This window comes from Portunus trituberculatus, chromosome 17 (assembly GCF_017591435.1).
Source record: "Portunus trituberculatus isolate SZX2019 chromosome 17, ASM1759143v1, whole genome shotgun sequence".
In the NCBI taxonomy this organism is placed as follows: domain Eukaryota; kingdom Metazoa; phylum Arthropoda; class Malacostraca; order Decapoda; family Portunidae; genus Portunus; species Portunus trituberculatus.
The window spans coordinates 22,907,875-22,930,374 of record NC_059271.1 but is presented as its reverse complement, the minus strand read 5'-3'; the positions used below and the strand labels follow the sequence as shown (position 1 = coordinate 22,930,374).

Below are 22,500 nucleotides of genomic sequence, written 5' to 3'. Positions count from 1 at the left end.
TGCCTCTTAACTCCCCGCCGCCTAGAACATTCCATTAACTGCCAAACTGAAAGCCTTGAAGCGTCTGATATTCTTTCCTTCGCCCTCTCGCGCAGCTGGTGGATGATCATTGTTATGCGAGTAGAGCGATTTCTTCCAAGTTCCGTAAGCTGGCCTATACATGCCTTTCATAACCCTTCTTCCGCTTCTCTCCCCACACTGTAACGTTAAAGGTTACCAGCGTGAAATATTCATCTCCTGCAGCTTTACAAAAGTTGGCCGCCTCTCATGAAGAAATGATGCCTGTTGTGGTGGTGATGGGGAGCCGAGGAGGAAAATCAGTAGTAATATGAGGTGCTGATAATAATGGTGGTGGTGGTGGTGGTGGTGGTGGTGAGCAAGACCACAATTGTACTCATACGAAGCCGTGCTTCCGTCCGATCTTCCCAGCCACCTCGCCACAAGTAGTGAATAAGTCATGTCTCGGTTAGTCCACGCCCCTCTACTTCAATAGGTCAGCCTGGATTCCTGACGACCTGTGTGGTGCTAAGCCTTGTTTTATGGCCTTGCCCCACGCCCCACACTCCTGCCGCCACCGCGCCGTCGTCATTATTACCACCACCACTGCCACCACCGCTGCCGTCTTCGCCACCATCCCCACATCTTTGTCACGTGTCCGTAACAGCATTTCTTTGCGTTTCCATCTTATCCCCTTTCCAAAATTCACTACCAGATAGATGATTCAGCTCCTATCGGTCAGCACACCTGTCCGTCCTTCCCTCTCTTCCCCTTGACGTTCCCAGAGGTAAAGGACAGGTGACGTCAGTGTCTCACGTTGCCTTACACGTGATTTCAGACGTGCAGCATTTTCCTCACTTCACATATGGAGATTCCAGACCAATGTTCTTCTTCCATACAGATATACTCTAACCCTGCGGCCGAGATCATCTTACGAACCCAAGATACGCAGTATTTTCCTCACACACGACTGAAGACTCCTACATCTTAACTTATTATTTCTCTTCCTCAACAGACACACTCTTCCCCGGTGCCAACACCTCCATCTCCCTGACGCAGTACTTCCGGCAGCCTCTCAACTGCTTCTTCGACCTGAGCTTCTACCCTTTTGACGTGCACGTGTGTGAGCTGCCCATGGTGCTGCTGCCCCACGAGGCCCGCCACACGCGCCTCTTCACAGGCACCAACAGCGCCAAGTTTACTGGGTTCAAGGGATTGACCGACTTCGAAATTGAGGAGTTTAGTATCAAACTTCAGGATGCGCAGGTGAGCAGCTCTGGATCATTACACAACCATAACACACTGGTCACTTATGATACCATATTCTGAAACGCTTCTTTGCCGCACCTCATTTGCTTTCTAAAGACACCAGTGAAATTACTCGGGGGCTTTTAAAGGCGTTTTTATGGTTTTAATGATTGATTAAAAAGATTCCTGAATTCTTAACATGAACAATATATTTGGGAACACGACTAATCACCTCGACCAACACATTTATGAACAACTAATAAACTCTGCTGACTTTGAAAATAATCGTGGCGAGAGCGCAAAGTATTTTTTAATACGACCATTATGAACTGTGACTTCCAATGTCACACAGACTCGTCTTTAATGCTTTCGCTGAATATTCTTTACAGGTCATTGTCATGAACAATGGCTGTAATAGTTCCGAGAATGAACTACGAACTTTATACAGAACAATTTTTCGTGGACTATAAAACTGCACTACATATCCATACATTACATTACACAATGCTATACATAATCATACACTGCAATAATGCACGACTGCTTACCTGTACACACAAGAGGTCCATCAGGTACACCCTCCCGCAAGGAACAGTTACCGCGAAGTGTTTGTCTTGCGGGTTTATTGCTTCCCTACTACCCCAGTGAACCACGAATCTCGAACCTGAAACAGTGAATAGGAATTAGTGGCTTTATTAATCATTACTTTTCTAGAACTTTTTTTTTTGCATGAGAGAGAGAGAGAGAGAGAGAGAGAGAGAGAGAGAGAGAGAGAGAGAGAGAGAGAGAGAGAGATAATTATGGTCAATTTGTTTTCTTAAATGACACAATTTTCCCTCTTAATTAATAGTTCGTCATAAGAAAATACGGTTGAACAGAATGGGGCAACATACTGCAGAGTGCAAAAGGAATTCGTGTAACGGTGATAAAAAGCTTAGTGTTAACAACAGAAGTATTGTGTCAGTGATCGGGTTGTGATATTTAAATGTTTTAGCTAGGTCACTTCGATGCTTCACTTACATTATGAGTTGCTAGTAGGCTACGTATGTTTCAGTACTACTAACTTCATCTCTATTTTAACATTGCTTCAGAAAGACAAGTGAGTATCGTATTGTAACAAAGTTGAATACAAATCGTTCTAAAGTCTCTAGGTTTCACATCGTGCTTGTTCGAACGACTATTGCCTTGCTGTCGGGTTAGGCTTCCAGTGAGGAGTGCGCCTGACTGTCACCTCGCAGATCGAGACGGATTTTTTTTTTTTCATGTTATGGCCTATATTGCCTGTGGGTCTACTTGAAGAGTGTGGGAAGCGCAGTTCAGCTTCCACCTATTAGTGGCATAGGCAATGTTATTCATAATGGTACTCATATTAGGGCCCATATCATCATCTAGAACCTGGTGACATGAAGGTAACTTTAAACCATTCGACAAATGGCAAAGTTTCAAGGCGGTACGCGGCGGTACGCGGTGGGATTCGAACCGACGTCTGCCCGATCTCACGCTCACCCCCTTATCCACTACGCCACCGCCTCCCTGTTCTCTGGACTAAAAACTAAAACTAAAAACTCAGCAATAATGCAATCTTTCCCAGTGTTTGCAGCGGGGGTTGATGGGTGCGCGACTCGCCACTGAACCAGATTGATTATTTTGAATAGTGCATGACTCCACCTATGCCAATATGCTTCGCTCATGAATCTATCAAGTCGCTGCACACGTTATTGCATTTTGTTACGTGATTCTTTCAATGCAAAGACAAAGCAAGAATCGAGTAGTTTGGCTTTCGATTGAAAAAATACTTCTTGTGAAATCTTTCGTCTAATTCATCAGCAAGGAAAATGGAGTGTGCAGGTTATGATCCATCTATGATATTGCAAGTAAGAATAGCGTCACTCAATAGGAGACGACCGAAGCATTCCTAAAGACGGTTTCGTTGTTAATACACCTCGCCATGTCGAGTGGGCTCGGGCAGGGCAGGGTGGAGTTCGGGGTAAGGTGTGATGGCAGGTTTTAAATGAGTGTGGGTGGACCTCTGTCCCTCAACGGGAGGTACCAGAGAAGGATTATGGCAGGGATTTAATCTCACCCTATGATAGTTGAGTAACTTGCACGACTAAGCAGATGTGATTGGGCAGGGCGCAGGAAACACCTTGCAGAAATAATAAGTGCATCTCTTCCACAGCTGGGTGGCCGTCAGCACAGCGGCGTGGTGCTGCAGGTGCGACTGGCGCGCCTGTCTGCCTTCACCGTGCTAGCGGTCTACTTGCCCTCCTTCATCCTTCTGGTGGTGAGCACGGGGTCATTGTGGGTGTCGCACACCTCACCTGCCCGCCTGGTGCTGAGCTGTGGTGTGGTTGGCGCCTTCCTCATGCTGTGGGTGATCACCGCCCTCACCAGCCCCGCCTCGGGCAAAGTCAAGGCAATCGACGCTTGGCTGTGCTTCTGCACCATGCACACCTTGCTGCACGTCATGCTGCACGTGCTACTCGAGGTATTCGCAGATGACATTAATGTGCCGCCACTGTTCTCCAGGGTGGTGTCGCGCGCCACCACGTCCCGCACTCGCGAGGTGAAGCCCATCGACACCAACATCTACGACAGTCTCATGCTGCGCGACGCTGACGACGGCAAGACCTGGACCGTCAACTACTGGATTTCTTTCATCGCCAGGGTGGTCTCCCCTGCCCTCGTCTTCTTCTTTAATGTCTCCTATTGGCCCTTTGTGTTCTATTTCAGCACCGAATCTTTGCCGTAACGACGCCCACTGCACCAGTTTGTACTGCTCTCAGGGTGTTCCTATCTCTCTCACACACACACACACACACACACACACACACACACACACACACACACACACACACACACACACACACACACACACACACACACACACACACACACACACACACGTTTTATAATGACATTTCACAAATCACAAGGTGCACCACACATTCAAACGTTGTGTCGTGGGTCCAACACACACTGCGTATGTCGGTTACTTTTGTACCACGTGGTGTGTGTATCCACTTCTCAGGTATACTGCTGGATGAGTGTGTTTCCTCGAGTCCCCAGTGCCACATCTCTCACTACTTACGTCGCAATCTGTCGTCCCCTTCCCCTCTCTCGTGAGCTGTCTCCCCCTACGGAATTTGTATGCAATCCTCTAAACAACCGTATCATCCCTGCATCACCTTTTTTTTCGATTATACAACAGAACTGTTAGCTATGATGATACAGTTTTGGTTGTTAATCCGAAATAATTTTTCATAAAACAAAGCCAGTAATAACATAACTGGATAAGCATGAGAAATAATTAAAAATAAGTCTTATAAAACGGGAAACAACAAAGTTTCTGAGATTAAACCACGAATTAATCTAAATCCCGAGAGTTCCTTGTGTTATTTACAGTTCCAGGAGACGATTCATGACATGCTTATGCTTATAATCAGAGACAAATAGAGAGCTGTCCATCAGGCAGCTCAAAGTTTCCCTACAGATCCAGCTTAGTTCATCAGGAATCTTGCAAAAAACTTTTACCGTGAGTTTCCTTCCTTTCCTTTTCTTTCATCTTTTTTTTTCTTTACTTTTTTGAGTCGTGTGGCACTGCGGAAACACCACCACTGCAATCTTAAACAAAAACACAATAGGAATATAACATAAGCGACTTTCCTGCAGCACAAATATATCTCTTTTTCCCTCCATCCTTCCATTCCTCCCGGCCAGGCAATGCGGTCAGGGGTAGGGAAGCTTTGACACGCACTGATCTGTCCTGCGAGGGGCGATAAGGGTCATTCCTGGAGGGAGGAGTGATGGTCAAGGAGAGCGGGAGGGAAGGAGGGAGGAGGGGGGAAGTACGAAGCAATGGTGGCAAATATTTTCTGCCTGGGATGTTATCGACTGCGCAATATTCAGATACTTATCGATCTTCACTGACTAGTCATAGGGAAGTGGGTGGAAGAGGAGGGAGGGGAGAGGGATATGGGTGGGTTGGAGAAGTGGGAGCACTGCGGGTGGAGGATCGGGTTGGGAGGTGTCACACAACCCAGGCAGACGAGACGGGTCATGTACAAAAAACAAAGACGCACATTTAGCTTTAGAGTACAAGACGTTTTACATCGGAATAAATAATTTGTAAATATAAACTAAGGAGGAGGAGGAGGAGGAGGAGGAGGAGGAGGAGGAGGAGGAGGAGGAGGAGGAGGAGGAGGAGAGAAAGATTGGGAGGAACATCACTACATAAGACGATGCTAGTGGCACAACCTTGTTTCATCAAGGAGAGAGAGAGAGAGAGAGAGAGAGAGAGAGAGAGAGAGAGAGAGAGAGAGAGAGAGAGAGAGAGAGAGAGAGAGAGAGAGAGAGAGAGAGAGAGAGAGAGAGAGAGAGAGAGAGAGAGAGAGAGAGAGAGAGAGAGAGAGAGAGAGAGAGAGAGAGAGAGAGAGAGAGAGAGAGAGAGAGAGAGATTACATAACATTATAAACCAAAAGACCAGATTATAAAAAGGAATTCATACTAAATAAATTTAACACATCTAGCACACGTATGAGAGCCACATGACGCAATAGAAGAAGACTCCTCCTCGCTCACTGGATGCTCAGAAAATGTACAGAAATCGAGACAAAAAAAGAAACACGTGACTACCATTTTCTGACTAACGGCAGCAGCAAAAGGTCACGTCTCCTTACTTTTCATTAGGGATTATTTTTTTTCGGAGACTGCAAAGGTAACCGCAATCTGGAACCCTGGAGGCGAAGACAGGTGGACTCTCCAAGGATTAGTGGCAAGAAGATTATTGGTAGACAAGGGACTGGTGACTAAAATGCTCAATAAAGTCCAAGGCGGCAAAGTTTGTAGTGATGTGAATAAGTAAATCTGTGTGAGTGAGTCAGGGTTACGTGAGTGAGTGATTATAGAGTTTATTTTGATTTTGATATATTTAATACCTATTCAGATGAGTGATATTCATCTTATGTATACAACTTAGCCAAGAAAGGGTGATGGGACGTGGGAACATATGCACAACAAAGAATTAACTTCCAACTCATCACCATAGATTTATCAAGTTTCAATTACCATAGCCATGTCATTAATAAAGAAAAAGTAGAGATATTCATAATTACAAATATATTGTATTTTTGAGAAAGAAATACTGCCGCATTACTAACACAATACAAAGGTGCAAAACTAAAATGTAGAAAAAAAATATATATGACGCAGGTGGTGATGAGAACAAGCCGAAGTACGAGTGCCGTGCATGACTCATAATATAATTACAAGTAGAATCTTAATCCCTTCAATACTGGAACGCACTTCTACCACGATTTTTGGATGTGATTGGACGATTTTATTTACATTAGCAAGGTTCTATGGATGTCAGAAGATTAAGGATCCAGAATCTTTACTATTTTAATCCCAACATGAGATCCTGAAGCTGCATAAAATCGCCTCTTGCACACCTGAATAAATATGAAGAAGTGTCATGGTAATAAAGGGGTTAAAGGTGTGAGTGCATGTGTAGAGTGAGTGTGTGTATAATGTGTTGTGGGGAGGACAGGTACACTAACAGACTAGGCAGGTGAAGTGTTTGTTGGGAGGAGGTACACAAAACAACCTTATCACGCACTCTGCCTAATGGGGGCTGGTCCCTCTTGTCACTCAGCTTGACAGTGGCAGTGGCGGTGGCGGTGGCGGTGATGGTGGTAGTGGTGGAAGCGCCATCGTTATACTAGTTACTAAGTTCAATTGTTTGTATATAAATGTATAATTTATGTGTACGTCGCAGTGAAGCTGTAGTTGTAATAGTAAAGTTTTCAGTCACTGTACAGGATACTTTCATTATGTCCTCTGTGTGTGTGTGTGTGTGTGTGTGTGTGTGTGTGTGTGTGTGTGTGTGTGTGCTATTCACCACGGTCGTCTGCTGGTCACCCAGCCAGTCTTTCCCCTACGGAAAGATCTCGGAGCTCGTTGTGACCGATCATCAGGTAGAACTGAGACCACACCACACTCCACACACCGGGAAAGCGAAACCACAACCCCTCGAGTTACATCCCGTACCTATTTACTGCTAGGTGAACAGGGGTTCCACATTAAGAGGCTTGCCCATTTACCTCGCCACTTTCCGGAACTCGAACCCGGACCCTCTCGATTGTGAGTCGAGCGTGCTAACCATTACATTACGCGGTGTGTGTGTTTCACTGTTTGATCTGCTGCAGTCTCTGACTGTGTGTGTGTGTGTGTGTGTGTGTGTGTGTGTGTGTGTGTGTGTGTGTGTGTGTGTGTGTGTGTGCAAGCGTGCGTGAGCGTGTTTTTGAGCCTGTGAGAGTGAGGAAGCGTGAGTGTACGTGTGCGTGTGAGAGAGTGCGTGTGAGCGTGAGTGTGTGTGTGAGCGTGTGCGTTTGCGTCTTCGTGTGTTAGCGTGTTAGCATGTGTTAGCGTGTGAGTGTGTTAGCGTGTGCGTGTGTTAGCGTGTCTGTGTGCGTGAGTGTGCGTGCGTGAGTGTGGGAGCGTATGTGCATGCGTGCATGTGCGTGCATGCATGTGAGTGTGTATGTGCGTCTGCGTGTGCATTTGTGTGTGTGTGTGTGTGTGTGTGTGTGTGTGTGTGTGTGTGCGCGCGCGCGCGTAGACGTATGTATTTTTGCTCGTAGATGTGTGTATGTGTGCGTGTGTGTGTATGTCCGTGTGTACGTGGATATGTGTGCTTGTGTGTGCGCATGTGCTTGTGTGTGTGCGTGTGCTTGTGTGTGTGGGTGCACGTGTGTGCGTGCACGTGTGGGTGCGTGCACGTGTGGGTGCGTGCACGTGTGGGTGCGTGTGCGCATGTGCTTGTGTGTGTGCGTGCACGTGTGGGTGCGTGTGCGTGCACGTGTAGGTACGTTCATGTATGTGCGTGTGCGTGCGTACGGTGCGCGCATGTGTGTGTGTGTGTGTGTAAAACGTCCACCTGAGCTACCCATGTCTAGTAAAGACGTATTAGAGTTACCTATTGTATTTATTGACGGCTGAGGCTTATATAGTTTTTATAATTCAGTTCTAATGTGAAAGCTGCTTTCTATTCAATAAAAACATTAACTGAATAAAACAAACAACCCAATCCCTCAGTCAAGTTACTGTACTAAGCGTTTCAGAGAGTTTGAGGTCACGTTTTTCTAGAATAACTTTTGTAAGGAACACGCATATCATTATGAAATTTTGCCACAGTGTACTTGACACCCTCCCCGAATATCCCAATGTGTCATGAATCGTCAACAGTATACAATAATGGCACTTCTCCTTATAAAAACAGGAGAAAGTCACTTATCCCTCACGAAGAAACGGACAAGTGGTGAGAAATGGTGACGTAGTACTATCTGTGACGTAGTAACAAGCTCCACCCACATAGTCCCTCCCCCTGCTCCTACCCTCCCTCTCTTTCGTCCCCCTCTCCATATTTCGCTCCCTTCCTCCCCTCTCCTCCCTTCCCCTCCCCGTCTAGGTATTCCCCTACCTCCTCTCTCTCTCTCTCTCTCTCTCTCTCTCTCTCTCTCTCTCTCTCTCTCTCTCTCTACGTCACCATTTCTCACCACTTGTCCGTTTCTTCGTGAGGGATAAGTGACTTTCTCCTATTTTTATGGGGAGAATTATTATATATACTGTTATATAATTATTATATACTGTTTACGATTCATTGGGATATTAGGGGAGGGTGTCAAATACACTGTGGCAAAATTTCATAATGGTATGCGTGTTCCTTACAAAGTTATTCTAGAAAAACTTGCCCTCAAACTCTCTGAAACGATTAGTAATTGATGATACAAAGTCATGTTGAAACAGCAAACAACATCTACTATGCAGTGAAGAAGCCTCCGTACGACCACACCGTGTTGCGCTGACACATCTACGAATAAAGTAAATCTTTGATACGGGCATTGCTGATTCTATAATTGAAAAAATGCGTACTGTTATGTGATATGTTGCGTAATTCTGAACAAAAACAAAAACAACAACAACAACAACTGGTGACTTCCAATGACACTGGGACTCATCTCTCTAATGCTTTCGCAGATTATTCTTTGCAGCAGGTCAGTGTCACGAATAATGGCTGTAATAGTTTCGAGAATGACCTACGAACTTTATACAGAACAATCCTTTTGTGGACTATGAAACTGCACTACATATCCATACATTACATTACACAATGCTATACATAATCAGACACTAAAATTATGCACAACTGCTTACCTTTACACATTAGAGCTCCATCAAGTACACCCTCCCGCAAGGAACAGTTAACGCGAAGTGTTTGTCCGGCGGGTTTATTGCTTCCTTACTCAGTGAACCACGAACCTCGAACCTGACGCAGTGAACGGGAACTGGTGGCTTTATTAATTATTCCTTTTCTAGAACTTCTAGATCTAGAATAACTAAAAAGATACAGGGGATGAGGGAGATTAATTAGGAAGCGAGATTGAAGAAACTAAACTTGCATTCCTTAGAGAGATATAGGTTATATGGGGACCTGATAGAAGTATTTGAGTGATGTAGGGGTTATAAGAAAGGGACATGAGCATCAGTAACCAGGATAGAACCAGAAATCACGGGTTTATGCTTGAGAAATTCAGGTTTAGGAAAGAAATGGGAAAGAACTGGTTCTCTAACAGAGTTGTTGATGAATGGAACGGAGTCCGTAATCATGTTAGTGCTGAGTCAATAGGGAGCTTTAAAAGACAATAGATGGGGAAGATAAATGGAATTAAGTAGCTTTGCTCATACAAGGACTGCCATGTGTAGGTCTGACTGCCTCTTGCAGCTTCCCTCATTTTCTTATGTTATTATGTTCTTAAGCGCGAACAGATTACGTAACGAAATAAAATGGATTACGAAAAGAAAGCTTCATTAACTCTCTAGAATCAAAATGTTACCCTCACTGGATAAGTCATCATACGAATACGTAACTCTAACAACAACAATAAATTAGTTTACGTCAGTGACATTTTACCTACGTAACTTTTCCTTCGTTTATTACCCGTTCCTTCATCTGGTCTTCTATTTCTTTATATTTCCATTCAAAATTAGCTCTAGTAGTTTTCGTCTTTGTTGAAATCCTCACCTTTCAGTTTTTTTTTCTATATTGACACGTTCTGTTCTTTCTTTTAATAAAAGTTTTAGAATCACTTGTCCTTTCGCAATTCCTGCCAACGACTTTGGAATCCTTTCTTTATCACTTCATTTTTTTTTTCTCTTTATTGATTTCCACATTTGTTTTTATCTTCTATTCAGTACAAATTGTTCTGTCTTCTCCTTTGTTTACTTTTTCCTTTCAATTTAGACATATCATAGTTTTCGTTCATAATGTTTGTACCACAGTTCCACTTCCGAATAACCTAATCGAATTCATTTTCATCTTCCAACTAGAACAGTCTTAAGAAACTTGACCTGCGTCGGCATCGTCTCTTTTTTTTTTTTTTTTGTTCTGAAATCTTCCTCCCGCTTGTAACTGTCTCATTCATAACCTCAAGGTCCTTCGAAATGTTTCCATCTCGTTTATAGACAGCTCTACTTCCTCTGTTCTTTGACGTTAAACATATTATGGTCTTATCGTAGCTTGATTACATTCACTTATGTTAACCCTTATACTGCCAAGCTACAGTTAATGCGCTCATGTCACACGCCACAAACTATCCACACCTTCCCGCGTCATCACCACATTCTATTTATATTTTCATATTTATATTATGTCATTATGCATTTTCATCATCAATACATAATGAAACGTAAGAATGAAGCTCTGTACTTGTGAAGAAAGGGGAGAGGCAAACTCGACTCAATTTCTTGTGAAACTTTCATCTTTGGATTCGGCATTTCCTTCGCGTGCGTTCCAATCTTCCACAGACGCATAAAAAAAAGTTACCTATGCACACGTAAAATGAATTGTATTCGTGAAGTAAGAAAAAAAAGAAAATCATTAGAGCTGTAAGAAATAAAGAAAAGAAAGAAGAGAAAGAAATAGAAAATAAAGAAAATAATATAGAAGATTCCTTGGGTTGAAACGAACACACTCCGTGGGACGCAAGATACCTACGCTCACCATATCAGGTTAGTTCCATTTCACTAGCATGTGTTTCATGGATACTTATAATTATGATAATTGTCTATAATTATGATTACATTAGTGTGTTGCTTCGTTTATCCTTTACATGCAGTATATAATAATGTAAAATAATAATTGATGCTATCGCAACTCACACGGCCAGCCGAATGACATGTTGCAGTCCGTGTGGCAGTAACATTTGACAGCTTAGGATCAAATGATCACTACCTTTAGCTAAGGATATCACTGCCATATGTAATACTCATTTGTTGAGCGTAAAGACGGTGTGGCTCCTTTCTCTCTCAACCTCCTCTACTTATTACGCTTTGCTCATCTCCTTCCCTTCTTTCTCTTTCCTCATCTAGCCTACCCTCACCTATAACTTTCCTTTACTTTCCACTTTTCTTCACTCTTCTTCCCCTTCTTTTCTACCCTCCCCTTCATCGTTTATTTTCCTCTCCTACTTCTCTTCCCTTCCCCTCTTTCCCCTTCCTCTCTTATACACTCCGCTCCCCTTTGTCCTCCTTTGTATCTCTCCTTCCACTTCACTTCTCCCCCACCCCACCTCTTCTAACCTAGCTTCTTCCTGTTTCCCGTCTCTCTCCCTTTCTCTCTTCCCTACCCCTTCTCTTCTCTTCTCTTCCCAAATTCATGACATTACCATTTGTAATCAAGAACTCAGGTCACTACAGTCATCCTAAACAAAATTCTGCATATCTATATATATATATATATATATATATATATATATATATATATATATATATATATATATATATATATATATATATATATATATATATATATATATATATATATATATATATATATATATATATATATATATATATATATATATATATATATATATATATATATATATATATATATATATATATATATATATATATATATATATATATATCACAACTCCACCTTGGATGATTCTGGGCTTGTCCTCCTCTCCTCCTCCCTCTGACTATTTCATGTCTACAATTAAAATTCTTCGTAACGATGTTTTCCATGCCCTCGCTGGCCTAAACCCTCGGAAGGCTTATGGTCCTGATGGGCTCCTCCTTATTGTTCTCAAAAACTGTGCTTCCATGCTTGCACCTTGCCTGGCCAAACTCTCAACTTTGTGTATCTACTTCTACTTTTTCTTCCTGCTGGAAGTTTGCCTACATTCAGCCTGTTCCTAAAAGGGTGACCGTTCTAACCCTCAAACTACCATCCTATAGCTTTAATCTCTTGCTTGTCTAAAGTTTTTTAATCTATCCTGAATAGAAAGATTCTCAAACGTCTGTCACTTCACAATCTTCCGTCTGATCGCCAGTATGGCTTCTGTCAAGGTCGCTCTACTGGTGATCTGGTTTTCCTTACTGAGTCTTGGTCATCCTCTTTTAGAGATTTCGGTGAAACTTTTGCTGTAGCGTTAGACATATCAAAAGCTTTTGATAGAGTCTGGCATAAAGCTTTGATTTCAAAACTGCCCTCCTACGGCTTCTATCCTTCTCTGCAACTTTATCTCAAGTTTCCTTTCCGACCGTTCTATTGCTGCTGTGGTAGACGGCCACTGTTCTTCTCCTAAATCTATTAATAGTGGTGTTCCTCAGGGTTCTGTCCTGTCACCCACTCTCTTTCTATTATTCATTAATGACCTTCTTAACCAAACTTCTTGCCCTATCCACTCCTACGCTGATGATACCACCTACATCTTTCCACGTCCTTTCAGAGACGACCAACCCTTCAGGAAGTCAACAGATCACGCAGGGACGCCACAGAACGCCTGACTTCCGATCTTTCTAAGATTTCCGATTGGGGCAGAGAAAATCTAGTAGTTTTCAATGCCTCAAAACTCAATTCCTCCATCTATCAACTCGACACAACCTTCCAGACAACTATCCCTCTTCTTCAATGACACTCAACTGTCTCCTCTTCCACAATGAATATCCTCGGTCTGTCCTTTACTCATAATCTTAACTGGAAACTTCACATCTCATCTCTTGCTAAAACAGCTTCTATGAAGTTAGGTGTTCTGAGGCGTCTCCGCCAGTTTTTCTCGCCCTCCAACTGCTTACTCTGTATAAGGGCCTTATCCGCCCCTGTATGGAGTACTCTTCGCATGTTTGGGGGAGTTCCAGTCACACAGTTTTACTAGATAGGGTGGAATCAAAAGCTTTTCGTCTCATCAACTCCCCTCCTCTCTCCTCTGACTAACTGTCTTCAGCCTCTTTCTCACCGCCGAAATGTTGCATCACTTTCTATCTTTCATCGCTATTTTCATGGTAACTGTTCTACTGATCTTGCTAACTGCATGCCTCCTCTCCTCCTGCGGCCTCGCTCCACAAGGCTTTCTTCTTTCTCTCATCTCTGTTCTGTCCAACTGACTAATGCAAGAGTTAATCAGTACTCTCAATCATTCATCCCTTTCACTGGTAAACTCTGGAACTCCCTCCCTGCCTCTGTATTTTCGACTTCCTGCGACTTGTCTTCTTTTAAGAGGGAGGTATCGAGGCATTTGCTTCCTAATTTTGGCTGACGCTTTTCCACTTTTTAGAGAGCCAGCACTCAAGTGGGCCTTTTCTTTAATCTTTTTTTTTTTTCCTTGGCTGGTCCTCTTCCCTACGTAAAAAAAAGACATGGTACAGTACATATATATTATAAAGTATATGATAAATAGATAAATAAATAAATAAATAAACAACCTCACGATTTTCCGCGATACTATTTTCGACGATAATATTTTTCACGATGCGTTTTTCCACGATTCGATTTTCCACGATAATATTTTCTGCGATGCGATTCTCCTCGATAATATTTTCCACGATAATGTTTTCTACGATTCGATTTTCCACGATAATATTTTCTGCGATGCGATTCTCCTCGATAATATTTTCCACGATAATATTTTCCACGATTCGATTTTCCACGATATTTTCTACGATTCGATTTTCCATGATATTTTCTACGATTCGATTTTCCACGATAATATTTTTAACGATGCGATTTTCCACGATGCGTTTTTCTACGAAGCGATTCCTCGATAACGAAGCGGTCGATAATGATGACAAAATTATTTGAACTCTACTTTCCTGGTTTGGTACTGGGCCGAACCCTTCCTCCCCAAGGGTCCACCCCAGTCCCGAGGGTGTGAGAGCAGTGACGAGGCAACCTTGCCGCGCCTCACACGGATCGCCATGAGCAATGACCCACCACACCACGCCCCAGCCACTGTCATGAAGTGAGTCCTCTCACCAGTAGAGGTCCCTCCTCGTCCTGCCAATGTCTGGTGCATAACGTACAGCGTGCCACACACACACCCCAGACACTGGCATGAAGGAGCCCTTTCACCCCTGAAGGACCCCCTCGTACTGCCAGTGTCTGGTGTATGGCGCCCAGCGTGCCACACACCACACCCCAGCCACTGACATGAAGGAAGCCCTTTCACCCCTGAAGGACCCCCCTCGTACTGCCAGTGTCTGGCGTATGGCGCACAGCGTGCCACACACACACCCCAGCCACTGGCATGAAGGAGCCCTTTCACCCCTGAAGGACCCCCTCGTACTGCCAGTGTCTGGTGTATGGCGCACAGCGTGCCACACACACCCCAGCCACTGGCATGAAGTGAGTCCTCTCACCCCTGAAGGACCCCCCTCGTCCTGCCAGTGTCTGGTGCATGGTGCACAGCGTGCCACACACTACGCCCCAGCCACTGGCATGAAGTGAGCCCTCTCACCTCTAAAGGACTCCCCTCGTACTGCCAGTGTCTAGTGCATGGTGCACAGCGTGCCCTCGTTCATGGCGATTTATTCAGCCCAGTGCTACCACAATCAAGAGACACTCTATGGAAGGAGCTCTTATTTCCCTATAAGGACTCCCCCCTCTGGTCAACATCTGGTGAATGGTAGACATTGATCCCTTGCTTATGGCAACTCCTTGCCTAGTATGAGGCACTGCAAGTGGATGATTATCACTGAAGCTTGAGGCCGCAAAGGAATAGAAGGACCTGCTGCCAGTTCCCTGCCTTGGGCCCCAGGCCGGACCCGACAGCCACCTTCTCCCCCAGTGCGGCGCCCAAGGCCGTCACGGCCCTCAACAAATTTTGGCCGAAACTTTTTCAATCTTCATTTAGATTTTGATCCGAATAGAAAATCATCGATTGCAAGTGAAAAACGAGGGTGTTTGAAAATTGTGGAAAATTAAGGTGATCAATGAAACAAGACAAGGCAGCTTTGCATCGCTTAGTATAATATAAGGCGTGTGTACCTTGCACGTCTGTTGCCCGTGAATATCATGATGCACATGTTCCTAGATGCCTGGATAGAGCCAGTAATGCATTGGCGGCTGCCTACTTCATGGCGGACTTTAGATCAAGTAGATTTCTGGATAGGGAGGATGAGTGGACGTAAGTAAACATGTATACAAGAACTGCCACATGTTGATCTACTTTATGTTCTGATTTTCTTATGTCCTTGATTTTTTTTTATCTTTTTAACCACAACATTCTGTAATTATAGGGAAAAAAGGAAGGCATGAAGGGGGTAAGATAAAATGTTTTGTTTTTATGCTGCTGCTGCTGCTGCTGCTGCTGCTGCTGCTGCTCCTACTACTACTACTACTACTACTACTACTACTACCACCACTACTACTACTACTACTACTACTGCTGCTGCTACTACTACTACTACTACTACTACTACTACTACTGCTGCTGCTGCTGCTGCTGCTACTACTACTGCTGCTGCTGGTGCTACTACTACTGCTATTGCTACTACTACTACCACTGCTGCAACTGCTGCAACTGCTGCTGCTGCTGCTGCTGCTGCTGCTGCTGCTGCTACTACTACTACTACTACTACTACTACTACTACTACTACTACTACTACTACTACTACTACTACTACTACTACTACTACAACAACTACTACTACTACTACTGCTGCTGCTGTTGCTGTCGGATGCTCACATCATAATTGAAATATGAAGAAACAAGAAATAAAGAAAACATCGATGTGTGATAGTTTGCCAGTACGCTGTGTGTTGTTGCACACAGCCATAAAAGGGATTAGAAGGGGCAGGAGGGTGAAAAGGAAATTCTTCGATTCTATTGGATGAATGATTCAGTTCACATTGTTATATCTCAAAAAAATCATTTCATTAATTGGTTTATCTGATTGCTTATTAGGACAAAAGAGATTCCTTTGAAATTGTGGGGAGGATTAACAGTTGAGAGGGAGGCAGCACACTCTAATAAAATAAAATAAAATAAAATAAGTTTAACAATCTAAACTACATAAAGTTTTTTGCCCATATTTTCGATGAATCCGTTTCTTTCCTCTATACTTACTTAAATATCATTAAACTGGGCATGTGAAGGAGCAACTAGCTATTTATGAAAGACATTGTTTTCTCCACAGCAGCCTTAAACTTTTTATACACTTTTATACCACAGTCCCAAACAGTTTTATACCGTACATAGAAAAAACATAATTAATCTCTTAGTATATTTCTTTTATGCTCTAGCAAGCCATTTTCTTCTTTACAGTACTCCAAATTCTAACAAAATAAGACTTCAATATGGACCAATGCCCCAAATTAAACAAAGTAGAATCTAAAGTAGAGAAAAAAACCCTTATCAATCTTAACCAAATTTAAATAACAAAACTACAAATATGAATCAATAAAAAACAAAACAAAAAAACATTAACAAAACTACAACTATGAACTAAAAACACTAAACTTCAATCATATCTTCCCTGGCTACTGTCAACCTCATGTTCAGTATTGCCAGTCAAAGAGAGAGATAAAGTCCTAAGTAGTGACGGTACTGCGCGTGTCTTCCTCCATCCCTCCCTTCACTACCTCTCTCCCCTTGCCTCCCTCTGTACCGGTGTTCAATATCCTTTAAATAAATGAAGGGCTGCGGTGAAGGGGTCGGGGAGGAGACCAAGGATAGAGGAGGAGAGAGAAAGAGCTAGGAGGGAGAGTGAGGGAGGAAGAGAAGTAACAAGGAGAATGAGCTTATCAGTAAGGGGAAGTGTCAGACAGCAGGGTAATTCTGTATGTAACGAGCAAGAGCAGTGTGTGTGTGTGTGTGTGTGTGTGTGTGTGTGTGTGTGTGTGTGTGTGTGTGTGTGTGTGTCAAGAGGCAGAGTTGTACTAAATAATACTTCACTTGACAATAAAATAAACACAGCCACATGAAACATATCGGACAGCTGGACGTGGAAATGAAGGCAGTAAACTTTAGCTTCCCTGAGGTATCGGCGAGTGCTGGTTAATACACGAACACTGAATTTGTCTGAGTATACACGAACCTCCCCCACCTTCACCTTCTGACAATGACCTACTTTTGGGACGGTAGAACGACTGACCTACGTATCTTAGGCTTACTTTCCCAACAAAAGAAAGGAAACTCGTAAGTGATCGATCCATGAAAATAATCTAAATAGTTGTATAGAACATGGTGTGAGGGTAGTTACAGGAACGATGGGTTATGCAGTTGGTAAGCAAAGATGACGCAGTTAGGACTTACGTAAAGAGGATTAACGTACAGTAAGTACTTGACCCATCAATAAAACTTCAAAACCATGATAAACTATGACATAAAAAAAACTATAGGACTCAAAATTCTATAGAGTTAGAGATGTCCAATCAGTTACCTTTGAATAACTCGGGAATAGATAATAAAAAAAAAACACCACTGAGGGATCACAAAGACTTTCCTGCATCATCTTTTACGTTAAACACAAGATGCGGCACGTGATTTTCAGAAGAACTTAAGAAATATCTTTACGAATCGCTGGAGTTCTAATTTTCCTGGAAGTCTCAGGGAGTGCTAGTGACAGTAAGTACTTGAAAAATACATCAAGGCGAAGTGAATCAGAGTAAGGTCGTGTAACACAGTACCAACACGCAATATTGGTAGCAGCGGTATGTCTGTATGTCTTCTGATAGTTTAACGCCTGGCAAGTACAGGTGAAAATTAAACTTCTTCAACAATTATAGAAGAGAGAGAGAGAGAGAGAGAGAGAGAGAGAGAGAGAGAGAGAGAGAGAGAGAGAGAGAGAGAGAGAGAGAGAGAGAGAGAGAGAGAGAGAGAGAGAGAGAGAGAGAGAGAGAGAGAGAGAGAGAGAGAGAGAGAGAGAGAGAGAGAGAGAGAGAGAGAGAGAGAGAGAGAGATTTGATTTGATTTGATTAATTTATTGCGCAATTGCGCCAGGCAACACAATACATTATACATATTAGCAATGCAGCCAGCATGGAGCACCCACATTCACACACACACACACACACACACACACACACACACACACACACACACACACACACACACACAGGCAAACAATGCCACGCAGGGCAAAGAGTTTATATTATCAAAACCTTAATAAATGCCACGCAGGTCAAAAGGTTAATATCCACAAAATCCCGGATGTCTTAATAGCATTTCCTCCAGAACGTTATGAGCTAGAAGATAGCGGCAAACAGCATCCAGTGACAGTCCTTGGGGCAGGAGATGGGTGACAGCGGGGCATTCCATGCAGTAGTGCTGAATGGTGTTGGAGAGAGGAGCTCGACACAAGCGACAATCGGTATAGGAAGGCTCACCCTCCACCCCGGCAATCTGCCACGGTGGACGGAAGTCCAGCCGTAGAAAGAGAGAGAGAGAGAGAGAGAGAGAGAGAGAGAGAGAGAGAGAGAGAGAGAGAGAGAGTTCGAAGAGGTAAGAGAATAATAACCATGGTCACCTGCCACCCTGTTTGGCCCTATAGCTCTAGCTCAACTCAAGTCTTCCCTCGCCTTCAGTCATGCATTTCTGATAAACCTTCCATCGATCTATGCTGAGTCCTTGTAACTCCACCTGCCCACGTAAATATTTCATGAGCCTCATCCACCGACCAACGGCAGGCCAGCGAACCAGAAAACGAAGAAGTAAGTACATGCGAAGGCCGTGTCCTACTTACTGTCGGTATTGGCTAAACACGTGCGGTCAGAGAAGCGAAGGTATGTCATAACGGCTTGAACTAAATATTCTTGGAGCATCGTAATAGTTTTTCGATAGCGTTAGGTCACCATGTATATCGGTGGTCGTTGGTCGTTTGTTACTGTAAATGACCACCACCTGAAGAGTACTAATGGTGTATGTATACTAGAGATCGTCATTATGGAATCGGCTTCGTTATGTAATGGTAATTTTTTTCTCGTTCCTCATAACAATCCTCCTCCTCCTGTAAGATTAAACATATTCAATTTCTGCATTATTTCTCTCTCTCTCTCTCTCTCTCTCTCTCTCTCTCTCTCTCTCTCTCTCTCTCTCTCTCTCTTTCATTGCGTACTTCCTTCAATAATGCAACAAGCAAACGTGATTCATCATTACTTGAGGATATTACCTGGCACAAGACATTAAAGACACACACACACACACACACACACACACACAACGCGCGTCACTGTCATGCGATCCGCTAAAATACTCAGGAGAAGACATACACCGGAACACCTTTGAAGTTTATTAAAAAGGATACAGTGTGGATTAATTCATATATGTACAAAATATTTACACAGATGTCAAGCCCGAAAGGAACAAAACCAATCACTGTATACAAGGACCGACAGGAAGAAGGGGAGAGGGATGGGGAGGGAGGGCGGAAGGGAGGGAGGGAAGGAGGGGCGAGCTGAAGCCAGGTAGTTATAGTCGATACTTTAGGTGTTAAAAAGAATAACGTGTTTTGAGAGAAAGGAATGAAAATAAACGAATAAAGTTGTAAGCTTAAAAACAGTAACAACGGAAGACTCCATTAAAAATGTCTTTCTAAGGTATGGTTGTGTTTTCATTTGACTTCCGTGAGGTAACGCGTAATTTGTTTTCAGTTTTAAGCGTGGCAAGTGAGTACAAGTGTCTCTCATCTTAACTCATTCACAAATCAATTCACTTGTGACTCTCATTCAAGAAACAAATCCACGTTGGATGGTACAGAAGCAACGATCGTTGAGACTAATCAAGCTCTAACCAGTGAATTCATTTATTTATCTTAAAACCTTAAGTAAAGTGATTCTTCTTTGGTGTTATAACTCCAATTTATCAACAATCAATCCATCAGTCAGTCAACTTAGCTCACATACACCTTGCTTACATCGCTGTGCTGATTGTTAATTCGTCGAAACAAGATGATATGATTGATAGATGGTGAATGATTCAACCTTGCTCGTCAGTCACACAACTCATGAAAAATAAGGTTGGAACAATATAACACAAACTTTCACGGTCTCCTCGCCACATAACTAATGCAGTGCGGCGGTATGCTATTCAAGCTCGTCACTAACTTGACACTTGTCTCGTAGTTGCGATGTCATATTTTGTCTAGTATCTTTACCATGTTAGCCACAGCATTTGGAGTTCACAGCTACTCGCTACACATGTATATCTTTAAAATGTGGTAGTAATCATTCATATCTATTCTAGTCTATTACAACTTTTTGACTGCTAGTTATAGTTATTCGCAATGTGACTTTTTATGATGAGAATACAAATCTCCTGTCAAAATATGATCAAACTAGACGAGAAATGTAAATACAATTGAAAATAGATACGAATAATAAATCCATGAAAATTTCCTACGGGTTCAAATATTTTCGTCCTATGAATAAGTGAGCAAAGTTCGAAATAAGATACAACGAACACTTATGAAACGTGGAAGAAACAGAAAAAAAAGGCAACAAGAGCAGCGCAAGTCAAGAAATATAATACATTATATTTACATAAAGTTATGAAGATGTATAAATAATGCGAGGAGAGAGGAAGGAAGGAAAAATAGAGGCACAACAGCAGCAAGCAAACATTAAGTCAGTTCATCAATAACCGCTGGACAACTGCAGGGACCAATCACGGCACGAGTTGAAAAGTACTACAGTTTACTCGCTCAGTAAATAAAGTCTCCAGTGTTAATAGGTAATGGACACGCGCGCCGGCTAAAGGAAGGGCTGTTTATGACCTCCACGTGCAGCTTGCTACTGAAATATGATCTCAGTGTACATAACTACCTCGGGTCACTCCATCCAGTCATTCTCTTCATTTACTCACTCACTAACTAGCCACGTGTCTCCCTCCATCATTGGTTCCCCTTTCACATGCTATTATGTCTTTTTACCCTTCAGTTATTTTCTCCGTTTCTTGTTATCTTCTCAATCTGGTATCGTTCCATTCCTTCACTGCTCTCCCCTCTCCCACTATAAATCAATACAAGTACCCTCTCAAATCACTCGTTCACTCACAGCTGTCTTGTTCTTATTTATCACTTTTTCCTTCGCTCCCTGCTCTTAAACCCCGATTCCTTCACCCTCTCACTTACTTTAAATAATTTTCCTTCAAGCCACAGTACTTCAGCTCATTTTTCTTGTATTCTTTCTTTCAATGTTTCCCCAACACAACCACCTCGGCACACTTTTCCTTTATAGCCTGATAAAGTGGTTCAAATCTATCAATCGTGCACATTCAAAAACCGTCCAGCTAACAGGTTATTCCCCTAGTTTCGTACTCTTTTCTCTCACCAGGCTCTAGTCGCCTCTTCGCTACCCTGGACTCGAAACATCTACAGCGCGAAAAGTGTGTTCCGTTCCAATATTAGCATGTTTGATTTTACTTTCCTATAGGTACGCGTGACCCAGACTCGTCACCCAACTGATGTAAACAGAATACTTATATGCTGCTACTGTGCCATGAAAACACACACACACACACACACACACACACACACACACACACACACACACACACACACACACACACCAGTCTTAAATATGATGTTCCTTGTTTATGCTGTGAGAATGAGGAAACTTCGAAGACAAAAGGAGTACACAAGTATAAAAGCTAACGAGTCATAACCACGAATAAAAAAAAAAAAAAAATAGGTAAACAAATGAATAAGTAAAACATATGATTACACAGGTTTGCTGAGGCAGGAGGAATGGAGGGAGCTCTGGAGGAGGGGAAAAGGAAGGTCTTATCGGTCATAGAACACACATTTGACTGGGGCTGACACAAAACCTGAAGAGTAACACAACACAAGAACACTGACACGGACCATACATTGTGCGTGGATTTGTTTGATTGGAAACGCCGCTGCACCTTCGCCTCTCCTCTTGTTTTGGATCAGCTTGTGGAAAGGAAAACCTAAGAATAAGACTCGCTTTTT

At 42.9% G+C, this 22,500-nt stretch overlaps 1 protein-coding gene across 1 annotated transcript in view; it reads left to right on the top strand.

The window, feature by feature from the left end:
* Positions 1 to 5,355, top strand: part of LOC123504883 — a 38,260-nt gene extending 32,905 nt beyond the window's left edge. Inside the window, 2 exon segments of the mRNA XM_045255788.1 lie at positions 1,013 to 1,263; positions 3,425 to 5,355. Coding sequence (XP_045111723.1) covers positions 1,013 to 1,263; positions 3,425 to 3,997 — 824 coding nt within the window. The 3' untranslated portion in view covers positions 3,998 to 5,355.
* Positions 5,356 to 22,500: the final 17,145 nt, after the last annotated feature.